Genomic DNA, 18,168 nt, shown 5'->3' with positions numbered 1-18,168 from the left:
TTTCACATTTATTATCCACACTATTTTTTTTTAATTCGTTGTGTTTCGCTAAGATGATCCAGAGTGGAACACGCATTCTAGAATATTAAAAATAATAATTAATTATACTTAATTATTCAAATACTATTCTGTTTCTTATGAAATGGTTTTGGAACCTTTGACGCAGTAGTGGAAACTGTGGGTCTTTTATAATATACCGATACTGACGTTTCATATCGGAATGACGCAGTTGTGAAACATGCCGCCAAGAACATTTAGTATAATACAATACTTGTAGTGTAAAATATATGCTGTTAATAGACATTTTTGTATGTCTATTAAAACAGATACAATAATAAGTGAATCGTATTAACTATGATTGTTATTTCCTTTTGCCTACTGTTAAAAATATTAAGGTGATCGAATGACTGTATTGGATAGAGTAAAAGTAATCAACTTGCGCGATTATTTTATATTATGTTGACTATTTGTAATGAAGAAGATCACTTCTTTGTATGATTTTCAAAATTTGAAAATTTAATTGTATTGTTATCATTATCAATTAGAATATTCTAAAGGTAACTGTTTTGTTATCATTATCAATTAGAATATTCAATCTACATAAAAGAGACAGCAAACATATGTTTAATGCTAAATGATTAAATAAATCTACTTATTATTTCTGTAATTTAAGCATAAGCATTACGTAATATTGTTACTTAACTAAGTCTGTGTAATTGAACAATTTTGAAATTTTTAATTGTATCCAGCATTGAAAATATAATCGATCATCTAAACAATGAGAACCTTTTTTTTGGAAATGAAATTCACCACCGAAATTATATAATCATTATTTAAATGACTTATTGATTCTATTCTTTGAATAATTTTTACATGGTTTTTTTCTTTTTTGTTTTACCCACTATTTGTTTACATCATTTTGTGTTGTACTTCTCAAATACATGTGCCATGTCTTTGCTATCTCAAACACATACTGTGTATAGGCTATAAATTTGCAATATGCTATTTAATGCCGAATAAATGTTATGTTATGTTATGTTATGGCCTTTTAACAGATTTTGGCATGTTTTGAAGTTTGTCATTAAATGCTTTATAATGATAAATGTAAACATTGAATCGAAAAAGCTCAAGTAAAAAATCAAGAATAAAATTTAAAAAAAAGGAAAAAAAATGTAGCCCTCATCAGGGCTCGAACCAGTGACCCCCACAGTCCTGGAGTAAAAACCAAATACACCGCTCGGCCATCCTGCCAAGTATGTATGAGTGACGTATTTTATACTTTATATAAGCAATCTTCGTAGTTTCACAAAATTAAACGACAATAACAGAACTCTCCAAATTATTCAATCGTTTCGCGTTGCAACGCTTTATAATTTTCAGGTTTTTAAATCGTCAAAAGATGCATATAATGGCAATATTAGACCATGGTAAATGTTCAGCATTACTGATTCATCACAAATATCATAACTTAAACGAAAATGTGCGAATATGAAACAACTTTTTTCAATTTTGTCAATTTACCAAAACGTGAAAAGAACCCTTTAAGCAGCAAAACCACATCAATGGCAAATCTATCTGTCTTTAAATATATAACGAACTTTTCATATACTAGTATGTCCACTTCAATCATTTTGAATGTGAAAAATAGACAGATAAAACGACCTTATTATACCCCCCCCCCAAACGAAGTTTGGGGGGGTATATAGGAGTGAACTTGTCTGTCTGTCTGTTTGTTTGACTGTCGGTCTGCCCTAAAGCGTTTAAAAGGGCTGTACAACAAAAACTAACATACTTGTTAATAAATTAATTGTATTCACTAAAGTATAACTCGAAAAAACACGAGATTCTGCATATATCCTGACACTTATTCCACTGATCGGGCGTGTACCTTGGCCGGGGTGTTGGTGTGTACGTTGGCCGGAGTGTTGGTGTGAACGTTGGCCGGCGTGTTGGTGTGTACGTTGGCCGGCGTGTTGGTGTGTACGTTGGCCGGGGTGTTGGTTTGTACGTTGGCCGGCGTGTAGGTGTGTACGTTGGCCGGGGTGTTGGTGTGTACGTTGGCCGGGGTGTTGGTGTGTACGTTGGCCGGGGTGTTGGTGTGTACGTTGGCCGGAGTGTTGGTGTGTACGTTGACCGGGGTGTTGGTGTGTACGCTGGCAGGGGTGTTGATGTGTACGTTGGCCGGGGTGTTGATGTGTACGTTGGCCGGTGTGTTGGTGTGTACGTTGGCCGGGGTGTTGGTGTGTACGTTGATTTAGTATATTGTAACCTAAACACAATGATAACTAGCAGGTGAGTTAGGTAGTTTTTCTTGAATGCTCTGAGCTTTAATGAGTACATACGAGCGACGCGAAGAGTCAATAGCTGAGAGTTGTATTATTGCAACTAGTGATTTAGGTACAAAGTCCTCAAATACGTCCCGTTTTATTGAGCAGATCGTATGCAGGCAAGGATTTTTTTAAGTGTTAAGTAAATTTACAGGTAAGAACGGGTTAATTATTTTGTTCTACAAGTATCCATAGTGCATTTACGTGTTTACTTATATTTCGAAAATGAGCACTGGCTGATTACGAATACAATTTACTTACTTTGATTTGAACATTACGTTTACACTTTTAGAAGTTAGTATACACTGTGTATTTGACGTAGAATTATGTCGAAGATTCGTAGGCTATCATAGGAATTATAAGGCTATTTTCGTGTTTATGTTATGGTTTATACAGTGCCCCAGGTAATTATTTGGAAAATGGGGATTTCACCCATTGATTTTGAAAAACAGGGGGATTTCATTTTTGAAATAGGGTGAAATGAGTTATAAAAGTGCATACCGTAAAGTCATTGCTGCTTAATTTCTGTTGAAGCTGCATACTTGTATTGATTCAATAAAACTGTAAACTATCATAATTAACTTAAATAAACTGATGTTTCATAACATCTTTAATCCTTCAAACTGTCCATGATATACACTATAAATAAAATAAAAAAACTGATGTTAACTGATATCTTTGTAACTGTCAACTGATATTTTGGCGCAACAATCGCGGACGTCTTTCTACCTCTCTTAGATATTTTTATTTTTCGCATCGTAATAGAAACTGAAAGTACAGACGCTTTACAAATATATGCACAATGAGCGACGAATTAAGTCAGATTGAAAACGCATGTATGTCGTCGTAAATAATTTGGTCAGTCGCTATATTTAAATATGAAAATATTTTCGCAGATCGTTTAAATAACTTTTACTGTCATCCCGATATGTAATAATGCATCGCAACCCACCAAGTAATAATTTATTACATTTATGTTTGTTTGATGTAATGTATAAGAACGAAGGTCGGGTGAATAGTCAATTACTACTCAAATTTTTTTTTAAACATGAAACAATATTCTAACAAATCTCTATCTCGTACTTTATCGGACATCGGACAATTTATAACATTTCGGGATTTTATTACATAACGGGTTGTTACTGTCAACCCGAAATGTAATAAGGCATCGCAACCCACTTTGCAATACATTATTGCATTTATGATTTTGTTATGGAGTCTACAAGAACGAAGGTCGGGTGAATTGTCAATTCCTAATCAAAATTGTATTTAAACTTGAAAATAAATTCAAAACATATCAACATCTCGGTATATATACGACATGGGCAAATGTATAACATTTTGGAGTTTTATTACAAAACGGGTTGTTACTGTCAACCCAAAATCTAATAATGCATCGCAACCCACTTTGTAATAAATTAGTACATTCGTGATTTGTTGATGGAGTCTTTAAGAACAAAGGTCGGGGGAATTGCCAATACCTTCTCTAAAACTTATATTAATTTGAAAATAACTTCAAAAATGACTGTATCTCGGACTTTGTCTGACTCAGTTACATTTATTACATTTCGAATTTTTATTACAAAACGGGTTGTTACTGTCAACCCGAAATGTAATAATGCATCGCAACCCACTTTGTTATAAATTATTACATTCATGATTTGTTGATACAGTCTTAAAGAACAAAGATCGGGGAAATACCTACCCTAAATACCTACATTATATACCTACTCTAAACAGTGTCAATACCTACTATAAAACTATTTTAAACATGAAAATGAATTTAAACAAGAATGTATCTGGGACTTTATCGAACATGGTACAATTGATTACATTTCGGGTTTTTATAACAAAACGGGTTGTAACTGTCGACCCGAAATGTAATAATGCATCGCATCCCACTTTGTAATAAATTATTACTTTCATGATATGTGTATGGGGTCTATGAGAATAAATGTCTGGGGATTTGTAAATGCCCACTCTAAAACTAATTTAAACTTGAAAATAACTTTATACAAGACTGTATCTGGGACTTTATCGAATATTGTACAATGTATTACATTTCGGGTTTTTATTACAAAACGGGTTGTTACTGTCAACCCGAAATGTAGTAATGCATCGCAACCCACTTTGTAATAAAAAAAAATACATTCATGATTTGTTGATGGAGTCTACAAGAACAAAGGTCGGAGAAGTGTCAATACCTTCTCTAAAACTTATGGTAACTGCAAAATAACTTCAAAAATGACTGTATCTCGGACTTTTTCTGACTTAGTTACATTTATTACAATTCGGGTTTTTATTACAAAACGGGTTGTTACTGTCAACCCGAAATGTAATAATGCATCGCAACCCACTTTGTAATAAATTATTACATTCATGATTTGTTGATAAAGTCTAAAAGAGCAAAGATCGGGGGAATAGCTACCCTAAATACCTACTCTTAATGCCTACTCTTAACAGTGTCAATACCTACTATAAAACTTATTTAAACATGAAAATGAATTTAAACAAGAATGTATCTGGGACTTTATCGAACATGGTACAATTGATTACATTTCGGGTTTTTATTACAAAACGGGTTGTTACTGTCAACCCGAAATGTAATGATGCATCGCAACCCACTTTGTAATACATTATTACATTCATGATTTTTTATGGAGTCTATTAGAACAAAGGTTGGGGGAACTGTCAATACCTACTCTAAAACTAATTTAAACATGAAAATAACTTCTAAAAAATGTCTGTATCTCTGATTTAATAGACATGATAAAATTTATTACATTTCGGGTTTTTATTACAAAACGGGTTGTTACTGTCGACCCGAAATGTAATAATGCATCGCAACCCACTTTGTAATCTTTTTTTTTACATTCATGATTTTTTTATGGAGTCTATAAGAACAAATGTCGGGGGAACTGTCAATACCTTCTATAAAAATTAATTTAAACATCAATGGTATTTTAACACACACAAAATATATTTCAGGATAGACTACTGGGCATAGTACAGTCCCAGTTCTAGCTACAGACACCATCCCGATACTTGTAGGTCTTGGATGACTGTAGAAAATTACTATTTTACATTTGGTTAGTAATTATATCACAAGTCTTTAAATTAAAAAGTCCAATACGTCTTACAAATGCAACACATGAAAGTAACAACGCATTCTCCCAAGCATTACCCTTTAGTATTCTTTATTGAAACATTGGGATACCTTTTCAGTACATACAGTTCAGTTTATTTGTTTCTTTTCTTGTCGAAGGTTTGCTCAGTTTCCTCTTAGAAGCATTTAATACTTTTGTACCTTAATTAAAACAGGTTGGTGAGTGTCAAACAAATCATGATAATACTTTATACTATAAGACGCATTCACAATATGACATGGTGACTTAGCAGTTTGAATTTAAGATGTCAAATATAAAGAACGGGAAACGCATTGGATGCAAAATATCCTCACTTGTAGACTTATAACATGTATTCAAAGCGCAATTAAACCACCTTTTAATTCTAATCAAATGTTCACATAATTGCACACATTTTAAAAACCAAAGAAATGCATTCCAATATATATATATATATATATATATATATATATATATATATATATATATATATATATATATATATATATATATATATATATATATATATATATATATAACAAAGTCTCTATTAGCCTTGTTGTATTCAAACAAAAACGCTGTATTATTTTTTGCCGAAGCTTTCGACCTCACGGTCTTCATCAGCGGCCATTATTTATTTTCAGATGTTTTGTTATTTCCGTTCATAACAAAACATCTGAAAATAAATAATGGCCGCTGATTAACACCGTGAGGTCGAAAGCTTCGGCAAAAAATAATACAGCGTTTTTGTTTATATATATATATATATATATATATATATATATATATATATATATATACATATGTATATATATATATATGTGTGTGTGTGTGTGTGAGTGTGTGTGTGTGTGTGTGTGTGTGTGTGTGTGTGTGTGTGTGTGTGTGTGTGTGTGTGTGTGTGTGTGTGTGTGTGTGTGTGTGTGTGTGTGTGTGTGTGTGTGTGTGTGTGTGTGTATATATCTAGAACGACAAACAATACCGACACGTCGTACCGCGCTTACAAGCTCGTTCCCACACCTGGTTCGTTACAAGCCACTGTGGCTTCTAATAAGACAAGCGCCATTACCGCTGTACACATCAGCGTATACTCATTCACGAGTAATCTCCCTCCTTTTCATCGGGGCTGATCTCTCTACTTTATATCCATGGCTTAAAACAGCATTACTCATCTAAGCAAGCGCCTTTACAATGATATGGTTACTATGATACCTGAAATAACCTCCCTCGGTAATTAACACTGGACGATTTAAAAATTTAAAACTCAATGAAAAAAATCATTCTGATTCGCAAGTTTTCTGTACCAAATATGTCAACACCATTACTGCATGGTGTTTTAGACTCTTTATTTGTAGGTAAAAAGATACAACTTTTAACAACGGCTTTGAAATCGACAGAAATCTCATAAATAAGTGGTCTAAAACTAGCCGATTTCCATTCGTGCACAATCAAAGCTTTCCGTTTTCCAATACGCCATTTTATTCACAATTCTGGGATATAAAGTAATAGGAGGAACGCACAGTCCAAAAAACATGTTCCAGTCAAATGTAAATGCATCAAATGTTGTCTGCCTAAGGACAAGATTAAAACATGGAATCGATGTCTTGGCAGGACTGTGCATATGTTACATCACGAGTAAGATTTTATATTAAAACACATCAAATAAAGTTATGCCGTTTCCATTCTGTATGCAATGCCCTATTTCAACCAAAGTCGAAATGATGAACCGAAAACGATGTGCTCAGGGTCAGAAGACTTAATAATAACTAACGCCTTTGTATCTAACCGTAACAGAGTGTTGTTGTCGCGTATTATTCATTCTTCGTCATCATATGTAATGGAAGGAGCAAATATTGATATAGTGAATGTATGGGTGTTATGTATTACATATCCGTTGCGACATTTACTGTTCACTTTAAAGAAATGATTTCGCTGACTGACTTTATTAAGTGTTTTCTTCGATCGCTGACACGAAGGAGAAAACTCGTATTGAAATCAGCCAAATACCCTGCAAGGTGCAAATCGGAGATATGCCATTAACTATGTTTGGCACACGATGACAAATAAGGACACAGCAAGAAACGCTACATTAATATAGCCTTCTGTTTTCGCAATGCATTACAGACAAAACAATGATAACATAACCAATTTAAGTGATATCATGGCTCATATAAATAAGGTCAAACATTATTTTACATTTGTTTTCTTCATGTTCGGTCCTCGAATAACTTTAAGTCATCTCCCAATAGCATAATTACAAATACTTAACACATTACAAATAACATATAAAACCAGTTACACATACTTTTCAAATTAAGATATAACAGTTGGTTATATAACATTAGATTGTATGTATTGAACATACATGTTATCGCTATAAAGCTATAAAGCTACGCGCAACTCATCTGCTTAAATGTATTATCGAATTTCGACAGTGTCCTTATCTGCATTATTTTCAATGACTAATATACCAACGAACACTCTAGACACAACAACGTTCATAGCTTCCACAACAACGAATATGTGCATTAATGGTTTTAAAATTATAGCATTCTAGAAACCTAGCTTAGATCAGTCGTTTTTATCTGCTTTTCGCCGTACATTGTGCGACATGCATTGAATGTTGTGTGTGATCTGTTTATAATACCAAATAATTTTTTTTGCTTAGTTATCGGTTGAAAAGTGAGCTTTTGATTTCCATATAAATGAGGAAAGTCAAGAAATTATAATAAGTTTCTCCGATCTTACCTTGGTCGCAATACAGACTTTCTCATATGTTTTTCTTGTACTAATAGCCGGGAAAGATTCAACAATCCATTGTCAGACCTTCTTTATAAAGAATATTTATTGTGATCACCCATTATGTTTACTGTATTAAGTTAAAATTGCATTTAAGGTGTGGGCGTTACAAAATAAAATACTTCTTTCAACGCAAGCGTTTGCTTTTTGCACACGGAACTTACACGTTCTCTCTGTATGAAACGTCGTTCGGGGTAGACAAGAAAACATGCGACTTAGTAACTTGTACGACAGCTTCACAGACTTCTATTTTCTTATAGTTTTAGTATTTAAGATTCAGTTCAAGTGTTTTACAATACACAACAGACAATACTACTTAACTAGCATGGTTATTTCACAATACAATAAACACAGTGGACGAAATTCTATCTACAGATGGCTGACTAAACAAAGGACGAGATTGACTATGGTCAGACATATTGTAAACCTCTAGCTCTTTTTGTCAAATGCATAGTCTTGTTTGTTTATTTATGGTGGGAATGAAGATTCCTGCATTATCTGCACATTGCTTTACTAAATAGAGTAAACTCCATGCATATTGGTTAATTGTTAAGAAATCGCTAGATCAAGATTTACACACGGGCCGAATGATAGAAAAACGGATGTCGAACAAACGGACATCAACAACGGCACACTTACGGCAAACCTATATTCGAATCTGGTGAGGCATATCGGAAACCTATCAATAAGACAGCTAAGTATATTTTGTTGTTTAAATATAATAGGTTCCATACCGGTTTTCAACTACAATATATACTCAATATGCATGTTATTGTATATTCGAGATGATTCATAGTGCTGTTAGAGTTATATTGCGATACAATACACGATAAGCTGCAGCGCATTTATTTATAATTACAACCCTTCATCGAAAGTGATCATCATTTCACACTATCCGCGAGCACATGCCTTGTATGTACATGCCACCATGCCTGTCCTCATACATCTACAGGTGTTGCAGCCGTCGGTGTCCTTGAAGCTGTCTCCGGCATTGTATCTGAGGCCGTTGTACTCGCACACTGAACAAAGGCAACAAGTTATTAATTCTGGGTTGGTATGAAATTTGGATTGCGTTGTTAAACTATACAATGCGGTAATATAATGATAATGAAAGATTCATGGACATAAAAGTTTCGTTAAGTGTAAAAATTCTCTTTGAAACCAATGCACATTAGACCTTAATATTAGTATGCATATGACCACTAACACAAGTTGTCACCGCGTGCACACACAACAAGCATGGTAAACTGATAAAATATCTCCTACGTTGTGCACGCAGGCACTTTACATTAACTTAACAAATCAGTTTCATGGCAATATAACAGACGCTTATGTACGAAACCATACGAATTCTTATATGACATGCTTTTTAAACATTAACTAGATTTTATTCTGCTAAATTTTGTTCCTCCCGGGCATATTACTCAATAAAAGAAACGATTACACCATGGAGCAAAATAACAATACAAACGATATATTGATAAGTCCTTCCGAATTTATGGAAACATCTGTTTCTCATTTGAAATGATAACATGATTGAGTGTTGCAATGCAAAACGATTTCGACATACATGTCGCTTATATAAACTGAACAACGCTTAATGTATTATACAAGTCGGAACGACAGATATTTGTATTATCCCGACATCGGCAGTTTGAGCCCGGCTTTTGCTGACATGCTGACATTAAAACTGTTTTAGGTATGTTTTTATAAATGAATGATCTATTTAAAATAAATACAATAAAAATCATTCAATGCCACAATTTAGTAAACACTTTCTGATATTATTTCCTTGCACATGTACGTAATATAAATTTAAAGAGAATCAACTGCACGTATGCATCTACGACCTTCAGTCTTACTCGTATGGTAGATAACATACATCAATGTGTTTCCTAATCAAATAAGGGCAATCATATTCGTGCACTAGGTTGAGTATAACATCAAAATTAACATTTAGTGACAATACAAGCTTCCATAATTATATAATAACTATAATAAAAATGAGTTTACCTCCCTCAGGCGGTGGCTTTACACAGGGCATCCGTGTGCACCCTAGGATGCCGTTCGTACAGAAGCACCTATTGCAGTTTTCTTCGTTATAAAACGTCGAACCGTGTTGGTATTCGTTGCCAATCTCGTCTTTGCATGGCTCTTAATACAAAAACGTTAATATGTACTCTTAAAAAGAGTATTAAGGAACTAACTCTATACATAACCGATTACTTTCTTTCTCACACCTTGAAAGAAAATTAATGGCATTGTAAATTGAATTATAAATAAGAAACAGATTTTATGTTTGCCAATTAGAATATATCTGGACCCGGTTGCTCAAAACTCAAACGGCCAGTTAAGCAAACAGCCGTTAATTTTGAATCAAGTTATTTATGTGACTTAACTGTTAACCCTTAAATATATTATGTTAATTGTAAACATATTTGTTTGCTCGAATTATTTGAAAATGTTTGATAATAGCATTGCTTTTAAAATTAATTTTATTTGGTTCTGAAGTTAACAGACTGTTACCTTAACTGGCCGTTAAAGTTTTGAGCAACCGGGCCCAGGTGATTACAAAGTAGAAATCCGTCTCTTTTTGCGCTTTAAAAATTAAAAATAATCGCGTTTGTCGAAATGGACGTATACGTAAAGAAATCCTACTTTAAGTTTACAAACCGGTACCGTTTGAAAAATAAAAAATTACTTGCTAACTTGGCTATAAAATTTAATTTCATCTTTGCCACTTAGAATAAATGCAGTGGTTACAAGGTAGAAATCCGTCTTTTTTGCGCTAAACAAATAAACAAATATCGCGTTTGTCGAAATGAGGTATACGTATTGAAATCATCCTTTCGGCTTTAAAATTAAAACAAAAATAACTTGCTAATTTGACCATATATTTAATTACAATGATGCACACTATTATATTGAATCTATATGTATTGATTAACATGTATTAACATGTATTTCATTTCAAGGTATGTGACTTTAAGTGGAAAAGATATTCATGTAAAAGTATTGTTTCACTATTAATTGCAGATTGGTTCATTCAGCACACAGAAATTCGATTTGGTTCTGCAAACAAATATAGTAAAATTTCTTACGTCGGCTTATTTAAGGTCAAAATATATTTGAAATTAATTTAAAAACCGTGGGCAAAATTTCATCTTGTTTTAACTTCATTTATCACATGCCATACCCTGTTTCCCATGTAACATAACCATTACAAATATTTTTATCTTTAACATGTGTAATATAGTCTACTTTTTAAGCGTTTTGACTGGCTTAGTTTTCGTTCGATTGACAAATCGCATTGTGTTATTTTGCTGAAATGACGTTGCAACGTCAAATGGCGTCACGATATGTAAACAACATTCGGGATTTATCGTTATGTTTGCGTTAATATTTATTTAATTTACTCATTTAAAAACATGTGATAAAAAACATCTGACTCTCGTTGTCAGTTCATACCATATTTGATTAAACTTGTCCAGGATATTCGTTAGTAAGTTCGTCAAAAGGCTCGCTTACTTACAAAATTCCTGAATTCGTTTAATAACATACGGTATGATATGAAAACTCGTGCCAGATCCTATATTTATTGCTTTTGTATCTCCTCGCTCACATCAATGTGTTGCTCAATGATTAAGAACATACAACGTTGCCAATAAAATTGTACACTTTGCATATCCAATAATTAAAATTAGATGTCAGTAACAAGTACTTACCGCGGTTCTCATAAACAAAAAATACCAATACATTAACATTAAAAAAACAACAGAAACGGCAAAAAAATAGATGTATAATATTTATAATCTACTTATAATAGAATAATATTACCGACCTTACGTGTTTATGAAACTGAAAAAAAATGAGATTGATTTTCCCATCGAAAACTTATCTTTGCCTAGTATACTATTTGCAAACGACCAATTATGTGTATTTATCTGTTTTGTTTGTCCATTTCAATACAACGTCTTGGTATGGGCAAGGCGCTAATTAGATCTGTATCTATCACAAACTAAATAAAAACCAGTTCTTCGACAGATTGTATCAATAATTATTAAATATTATGTTGTTTTTTTCTTATTTTTCACAGTACATGTTTCCCCCCTTGTTCATGTTGTCTGATAAGAAATCATTAACGTATTCAATAACTCGTCAAACATCGAGTTGTTTATATAGGAACCGAGTCAGCTTTAAAACGAATGGTTTTGCTTCATTAATCGGAATATAATGATGTGTAAAATTATTTACTATTTACTATATGGCTTTAAATGTGTTTAATACTGTTATTGATATACTGTTTTGTTATATTTATCATTAAAAAGATACGCCATGATTTACAATTATATATTAACAATACAATGTTCATGTAATAGAAAACAAAGTAAAAGACAACTAGACCATTCGCTCTTTAGTGTAATGACGTTAGAAATCAAGACATTTTGAAAACCATATTATAAAATCATGTAACCTATATATGTTTTGATCAAAGCATGTAAACAAGACATTAACACATATTTAGAATTAGAATTTTCAATATTGGTAATATTTTTCACTGACTGAATTTCAAGCGCATTTTCGATATTAGTATGGGAATAATATCCATATGTACATTTAGGTAAAGCTAGTATTAATTAAGTAAAGTAACCAAAGCTTTTCTAGAATATATAAAGAATATATACAGTTGAGCTACTTTGAAATAAAGAATTTCTAAATCATATCAAACTGACTAACCTTGGAAAGCCATGGCAAAAACGACGCCACACAATACCAAGGCACTTACGATAGTTGAGTTCATTGCGAATAGATATTGCCTTCTCATGAAATAGAAAAAACAATAAATATCAAAATAATCACACACGTTATATGATTAAAAACAATACAGTACGTTTTGTGCTACACGATCTAATATAAATTCTAGATGTCGATGCAGGTATAATGAGTGTTCGATTAGAATACATTTTGTATGAAAAGGTATATCAGTCATAAATACACGTTTTAATATGTATGTTAATAACAAACAATTCAATTTTTATAGGAAAATTGTATGGATTATTTTTTATAAGATACCGTTATTGGTATGTTTGTCGTTGTTTTTGTTGTTTACTTTCTGTTATGTAAATATGATTACGTACGAAATATTTAACTCAAAAACGCACGTGTTATTTACATCATTTCTATAAAGATAAGCACTTACCTTAGTTGGTCAATTTTAAGTGCCTTTAAATTCTCGATGTTATTAGTATCGACAATATATAGCAAATACACGAGAGCAAACAGTGCCTGCTGTCGACACAGTTGACATTTTGTGTGACAGGGCTAACACATGGTTCAATCTAATTAATATAATTGCGGTGAAATTGTTAGATAAATTACCTGTCTAACCAGCATGTTGCATTGAATATTTCATCGGTAAATAATATGTAAGAATATAACTTTGCAAAATCTCAATATTTTTCTTACTGAAATTAAAACTGATTTTTGACAAAAATTAATTAATAAATGATGACATTTAAGCTTAACACACGTTATTTTGTAATTTAGTCAGCTGAATAGAGTCTGATTGTATATTTCTATGACCATATCTAATTACAACCAGCGGTTAAAGTGTTCATACAGTTCATTCTTGAAAGTAAATCGTTGCACCATTCAGGATTTGATCATGTTAGCTATGTTGCCTGACAAACTAGTATACAGTTATTCAAAGTATTGTACTAATGTCCTTATATGGATTTATGCATTATAAATTGATTACAATAATTATTGAATACACTATTTTGTAAACGTCTAATTGTGCACTTTAATTCAAGCTGTATTATTATTTAACTGCTAAAATTTAACACATGCTTGACTGTTTACTGTTTTCATTAACTAACAACCAAACTAGTATAAGTATTTACCATTAACTGTTTGACCCGGAACGTCTTAATCAATAAGCATAGTTGTTCGCTTGAGTGCGTTGATGAAGAACTTTTGGAAACACATTTTAAGTACGCAGTTTTTATTTCTAGTTCATTGTCGTAATTATAATAATCGTCGTCATCGTCTTCAGTGTCGTTGTCATTATTTAAACTGATCATCATCAACAAAATTACAATCATCGATATTATAAAAAAGCGACATCCTCATATCATATGTTTGGTATCAGGACATTGTTTGCTATGGCGAAAAATGTTATCAACGCTTATTTTGATAGAGGCGTACACTGGTTCCCTCGTTATTGTGACACCCCAGTCAATCGTTCCTACGTTATTTTAACACCCCAGACATTGGTTTCTACATTATAATAATATTTTCGAGATGTGTTCCAACAATATGATGCTTAACTTAAAAACATTGTATACGCCGATCAAATATTTTCGAGATGTGTTCCTACAATAAGATGCTAAACTTAACAACATTGTATACGCCGATCAAAATAAATCACCTAAAAATTACCCGATAATTTCAACTAGAATTAAAGTGTTTTTTTTGGTTACCTATGTTGCAAGAAAAAAGCGTTTAAATTAAATGTTGTTTGTATATGAATAACATATTATTAAGTTTAGTATATCCTGATCACTGGTATTTGGTGTTTATAATAAATACAAAAATGTTTACTTTACAGGTGTATTTAAGATGTATCTTTATTTTCATAGCGTGTATGAGGTTATTAATTGAGATATGTTTTTCTTTTCATTTGCATATTTTCACGTGCAAAATTAATAACGTTTATATGTTGATCACTTCAGTTTAAATAAATCATATAATGTGCTTCTTTTTGTGTTTATGCTCTTTGAAGTTCTTAACATCACAAATAAAAGTAAAATAAAGAAACGCATGACAGCGTCTTATGCGAGACTCACGTTTAATGCCAATAAATGTATCTGCACTAAGTGTAAAAAGTGAAACGTTGTTGATGACTGTAGGCCGCTACATTATTAAAACGGTATTGAAATGCGTTTAAAAATACAATTTAAGATCGTGATGAGAGTAGTAGAAATATGTATATTTGTAAATATGTAAATATTTTGTCTTTTCACGGTGTTGCAGACCATTTATAAATAACGCGAAGTACAGTCATTCGTTTAACCCATTTATTCCTAGTGGACTCTCCTATCCTTTTAAATTGAATCAATTTATTTCAGAAAGTATGGATGTCTAGTATATTTATTTCTACATTTAGACTATTTCTTAAAGAAATTCCTTTATGCAAACAGCGGAGACCCTGATGAGACGCCGCATCATCTGGGTCTGCGCTGTTCGACAATGCTTTTTTCTAGACGCTAGGCATAAATGGGTTAACCAAATGGTACTACTGTGTTAGGCAGTACTGTACATTAATTCGGGATGATATAACTCTCTACACGCCTCGTCCGTTTTTTCCCATCTTATATCAGCAGATAGATCGATGCAGTGCCTTTAAGATTATTTGAAATTACAGACCTTATGAAAAACACAACAGTTTACATGACACGAAAGTCCCCGAATTTCACCAAGCTTTAAAGAAAAACAGTATATTAAAGTGAAAACGTGTAATTTCATCGTAGAACACGTTACTATACCAGTTAATAAATGATACATACAAACAGCCGTTATGGTAGAAGTAATGGTAGAAGTTATTAGCAGTTTAAAGGAGATAACCTAAACAGTGGACAAGGCAACAAGAACATTCAGTAAAAACACAATGGGTATATATTTTGCAGTTTATTCCAGTTTACATATTTGATTTTACAGAACATATACTATTAATTAATTTAAATTTATATTAGCTTAAGAAATTAAAATTATTAGATTCCTAGCAATGCGTAACTACTCTTACTTTTTTTACTTAAAAGATCAGATATGCCTTAACCTTAACTTAGCTAATAACAATGAAATGAAAATGTTAGAGCAGTCGCAGTGATTTATAACTGTAAGGCAGATCACAGGTCACAGGTCAAGGTGCAGAGCAAATTGCCGTCCTCTTTACATTTGCATGTGATGCAGTCGTCCGGATGCCCGATGCTTTCGCCTTCGTAGAATGTGTTACCGTTGAATCGGCACACTGCAATCAGAAGGATACAAGTTTAACATTGCATCTTATGACACATTTTTTACTTGACCTGTTACACGTATACCGTAAGAAACGAGGGTCAATATGTGTCTCGATGCATTTGTACAGGACCAAAACTGTATAAACATATGCACACACGCACCTGGCCCAATACGAGCTGGGCGAATATATTTAGATGTCACATGCAGACATTTTAATAGCTCACCATTTATCATGCCATGTTTATGTAAGTGGGAATTATGTCATACAGCAAATGTGAAATTAAAGAAACAGAAATGAAAGCAAATCTGATAACCATGGTCCGAAATAGCGTTAGCTTTCCCTGTGAGACATATTAAAAGTTGTTCACAATGATTCATTCATATGATGTTTTCGGGTCGTGATTATGATATATTACATTAACAGCTTGCCTGTCAAACTGCCAAACATGAATATGTACGAGTAAGTCCTGTTGTACAAGAAGTTAACGTTACTCCATTAGAATTCATGCCAAAATCCTGACTGTTATCACTTCTATCAACATAATTGCACGTTAAGTCAGAGATTATCTGTAAACTATGGAAGCGTATATGGTACACCCTGATGCTGTGATGCTGTCAACATTCTATGACGGCGTGACATGAAAAAGGTGTCATGGCGTAAAAAATAACTTATCGTGTCGACTAAATCTATGATGGCAAGTCATGTTCAGAAACGCATAACGCCAAAAATTACGCGTATTATTCTCTAATCGACTCACCTCCATATTAATCTCTAATCGACTTCAAAGTGGCAGTACAAGGCTGCATATTAATCTCTAATCGACTCACCTCCCGGAGGAACCTCACATCCATTCATGATCGTGCAAATAATGTTTCCATTTATACAGTGGCACTTGTTACAGTCTTGGTCCAGGAACACTGAGCCGTTAGGGTATTTCTTCAGACGGCCATTACATGACCCTGAACATGATGAACCATGATAAACATGCCTAATAAGAGTATATACAAATGCGTTACAATATTTAAATTAGTTTGATTGCATCGAATGCCTAAGGCGTTGAACCAGTATGTGGTGTATTTTGGGGAGATATCAAAGACGCAATCACAGATAGGATCGAACCCGTGGCCTCATGGTTGCCAGGCGGACTGCATATCCACATAGTTATGACCTGTTGAAGAGTGTGACCTGTACGCCATGGCGAGTACTACGAGTGTATTATTATGAAATTACTATAATGGTTAACTTAATTAATTAATTTATTGATTGATTTAAACTATATTATCCACTTCTTCAAAATGTAAAACGGAACAAATCAATAATTATCGCTGTTGTTGTGAAATATCTCTTCTTGATTACTGCAAAAATATAGAACAATGAATGGATAATTGAATATGGCGGTCAAGCCATGCGTTAACTAACGTGACATTCATGGAGTTATAATGTAATGATAATTTATCGGTGTGAAAGTTTCCCCTTAAATTATTTTACATGTGAAATGTAAAACACCAATGGCGAATCACTAAAATGTACACTGCAAATGACAGAAAACTAGCAATTCGGTACATGTGATACAAAATATATCATATGAATGGAAAAATCATCATACATTTTTTTAGCGTTAATAAACAAGATTCTTCATAAGTTCAAACTTACCCTCATCAGCTATTGCCACAGAAACGACGACATACATAATCACGATACAAGAAAGTGTTGCTTTCATGATGAATACTTGACGTTGTATCCTAAAACAAAACACATTAACACATTAACCTTTGTATGCCTAGTGGACTCTCCCATCCTTCTGAATTGTCTCAATTTATTTCCAAAATTAAGGATGTCTAGTTCATTTGTTTCTATATTTAGAATATTTTTTTTACAAAAATTCTGTTTAGCAAAC

The 18,168-nt window shown here is 32.8% G+C and overlaps 1 protein-coding gene across 1 annotated transcript; it reads right to left on the bottom strand.

Annotated features, from left to right (window-relative positions):
* Positions 1-9,081: 9,081 nt before the first annotated feature.
* Positions 9,082-13,546, bottom strand: LOC127881216 (U-reduvitoxin-Pr11a-like). The gene is made up of 4 exons (XM_052428948.1): positions 13,452-13,546; positions 12,989-13,068; positions 10,265-10,405; positions 9,082-9,270 (listed from the first exon to the last, which is right to left on the bottom strand). Exons 2-4 carry the CDS (start codon positions 13,050-13,052, stop codon positions 9,143-9,145), a joined length of 333 nt encoding a protein of 110 aa, XP_052284908.1. The 5' UTR covers positions 13,053-13,068; positions 13,452-13,546; the 3' UTR covers positions 9,082-9,142.
* Between the last annotated feature and the right edge of the window lie 4,622 nt (positions 13,547-18,168).

Source organism: Dreissena polymorpha, chromosome 5 (genome assembly GCF_020536995.1).
Source record: "Dreissena polymorpha isolate Duluth1 chromosome 5, UMN_Dpol_1.0, whole genome shotgun sequence".
Lineage (NCBI taxonomy): Eukaryota > Metazoa > Mollusca > Bivalvia > Myida > Dreissenidae > Dreissena > Dreissena polymorpha.
This window is presented reverse-complemented; position numbering and strand designations above follow the sequence as displayed.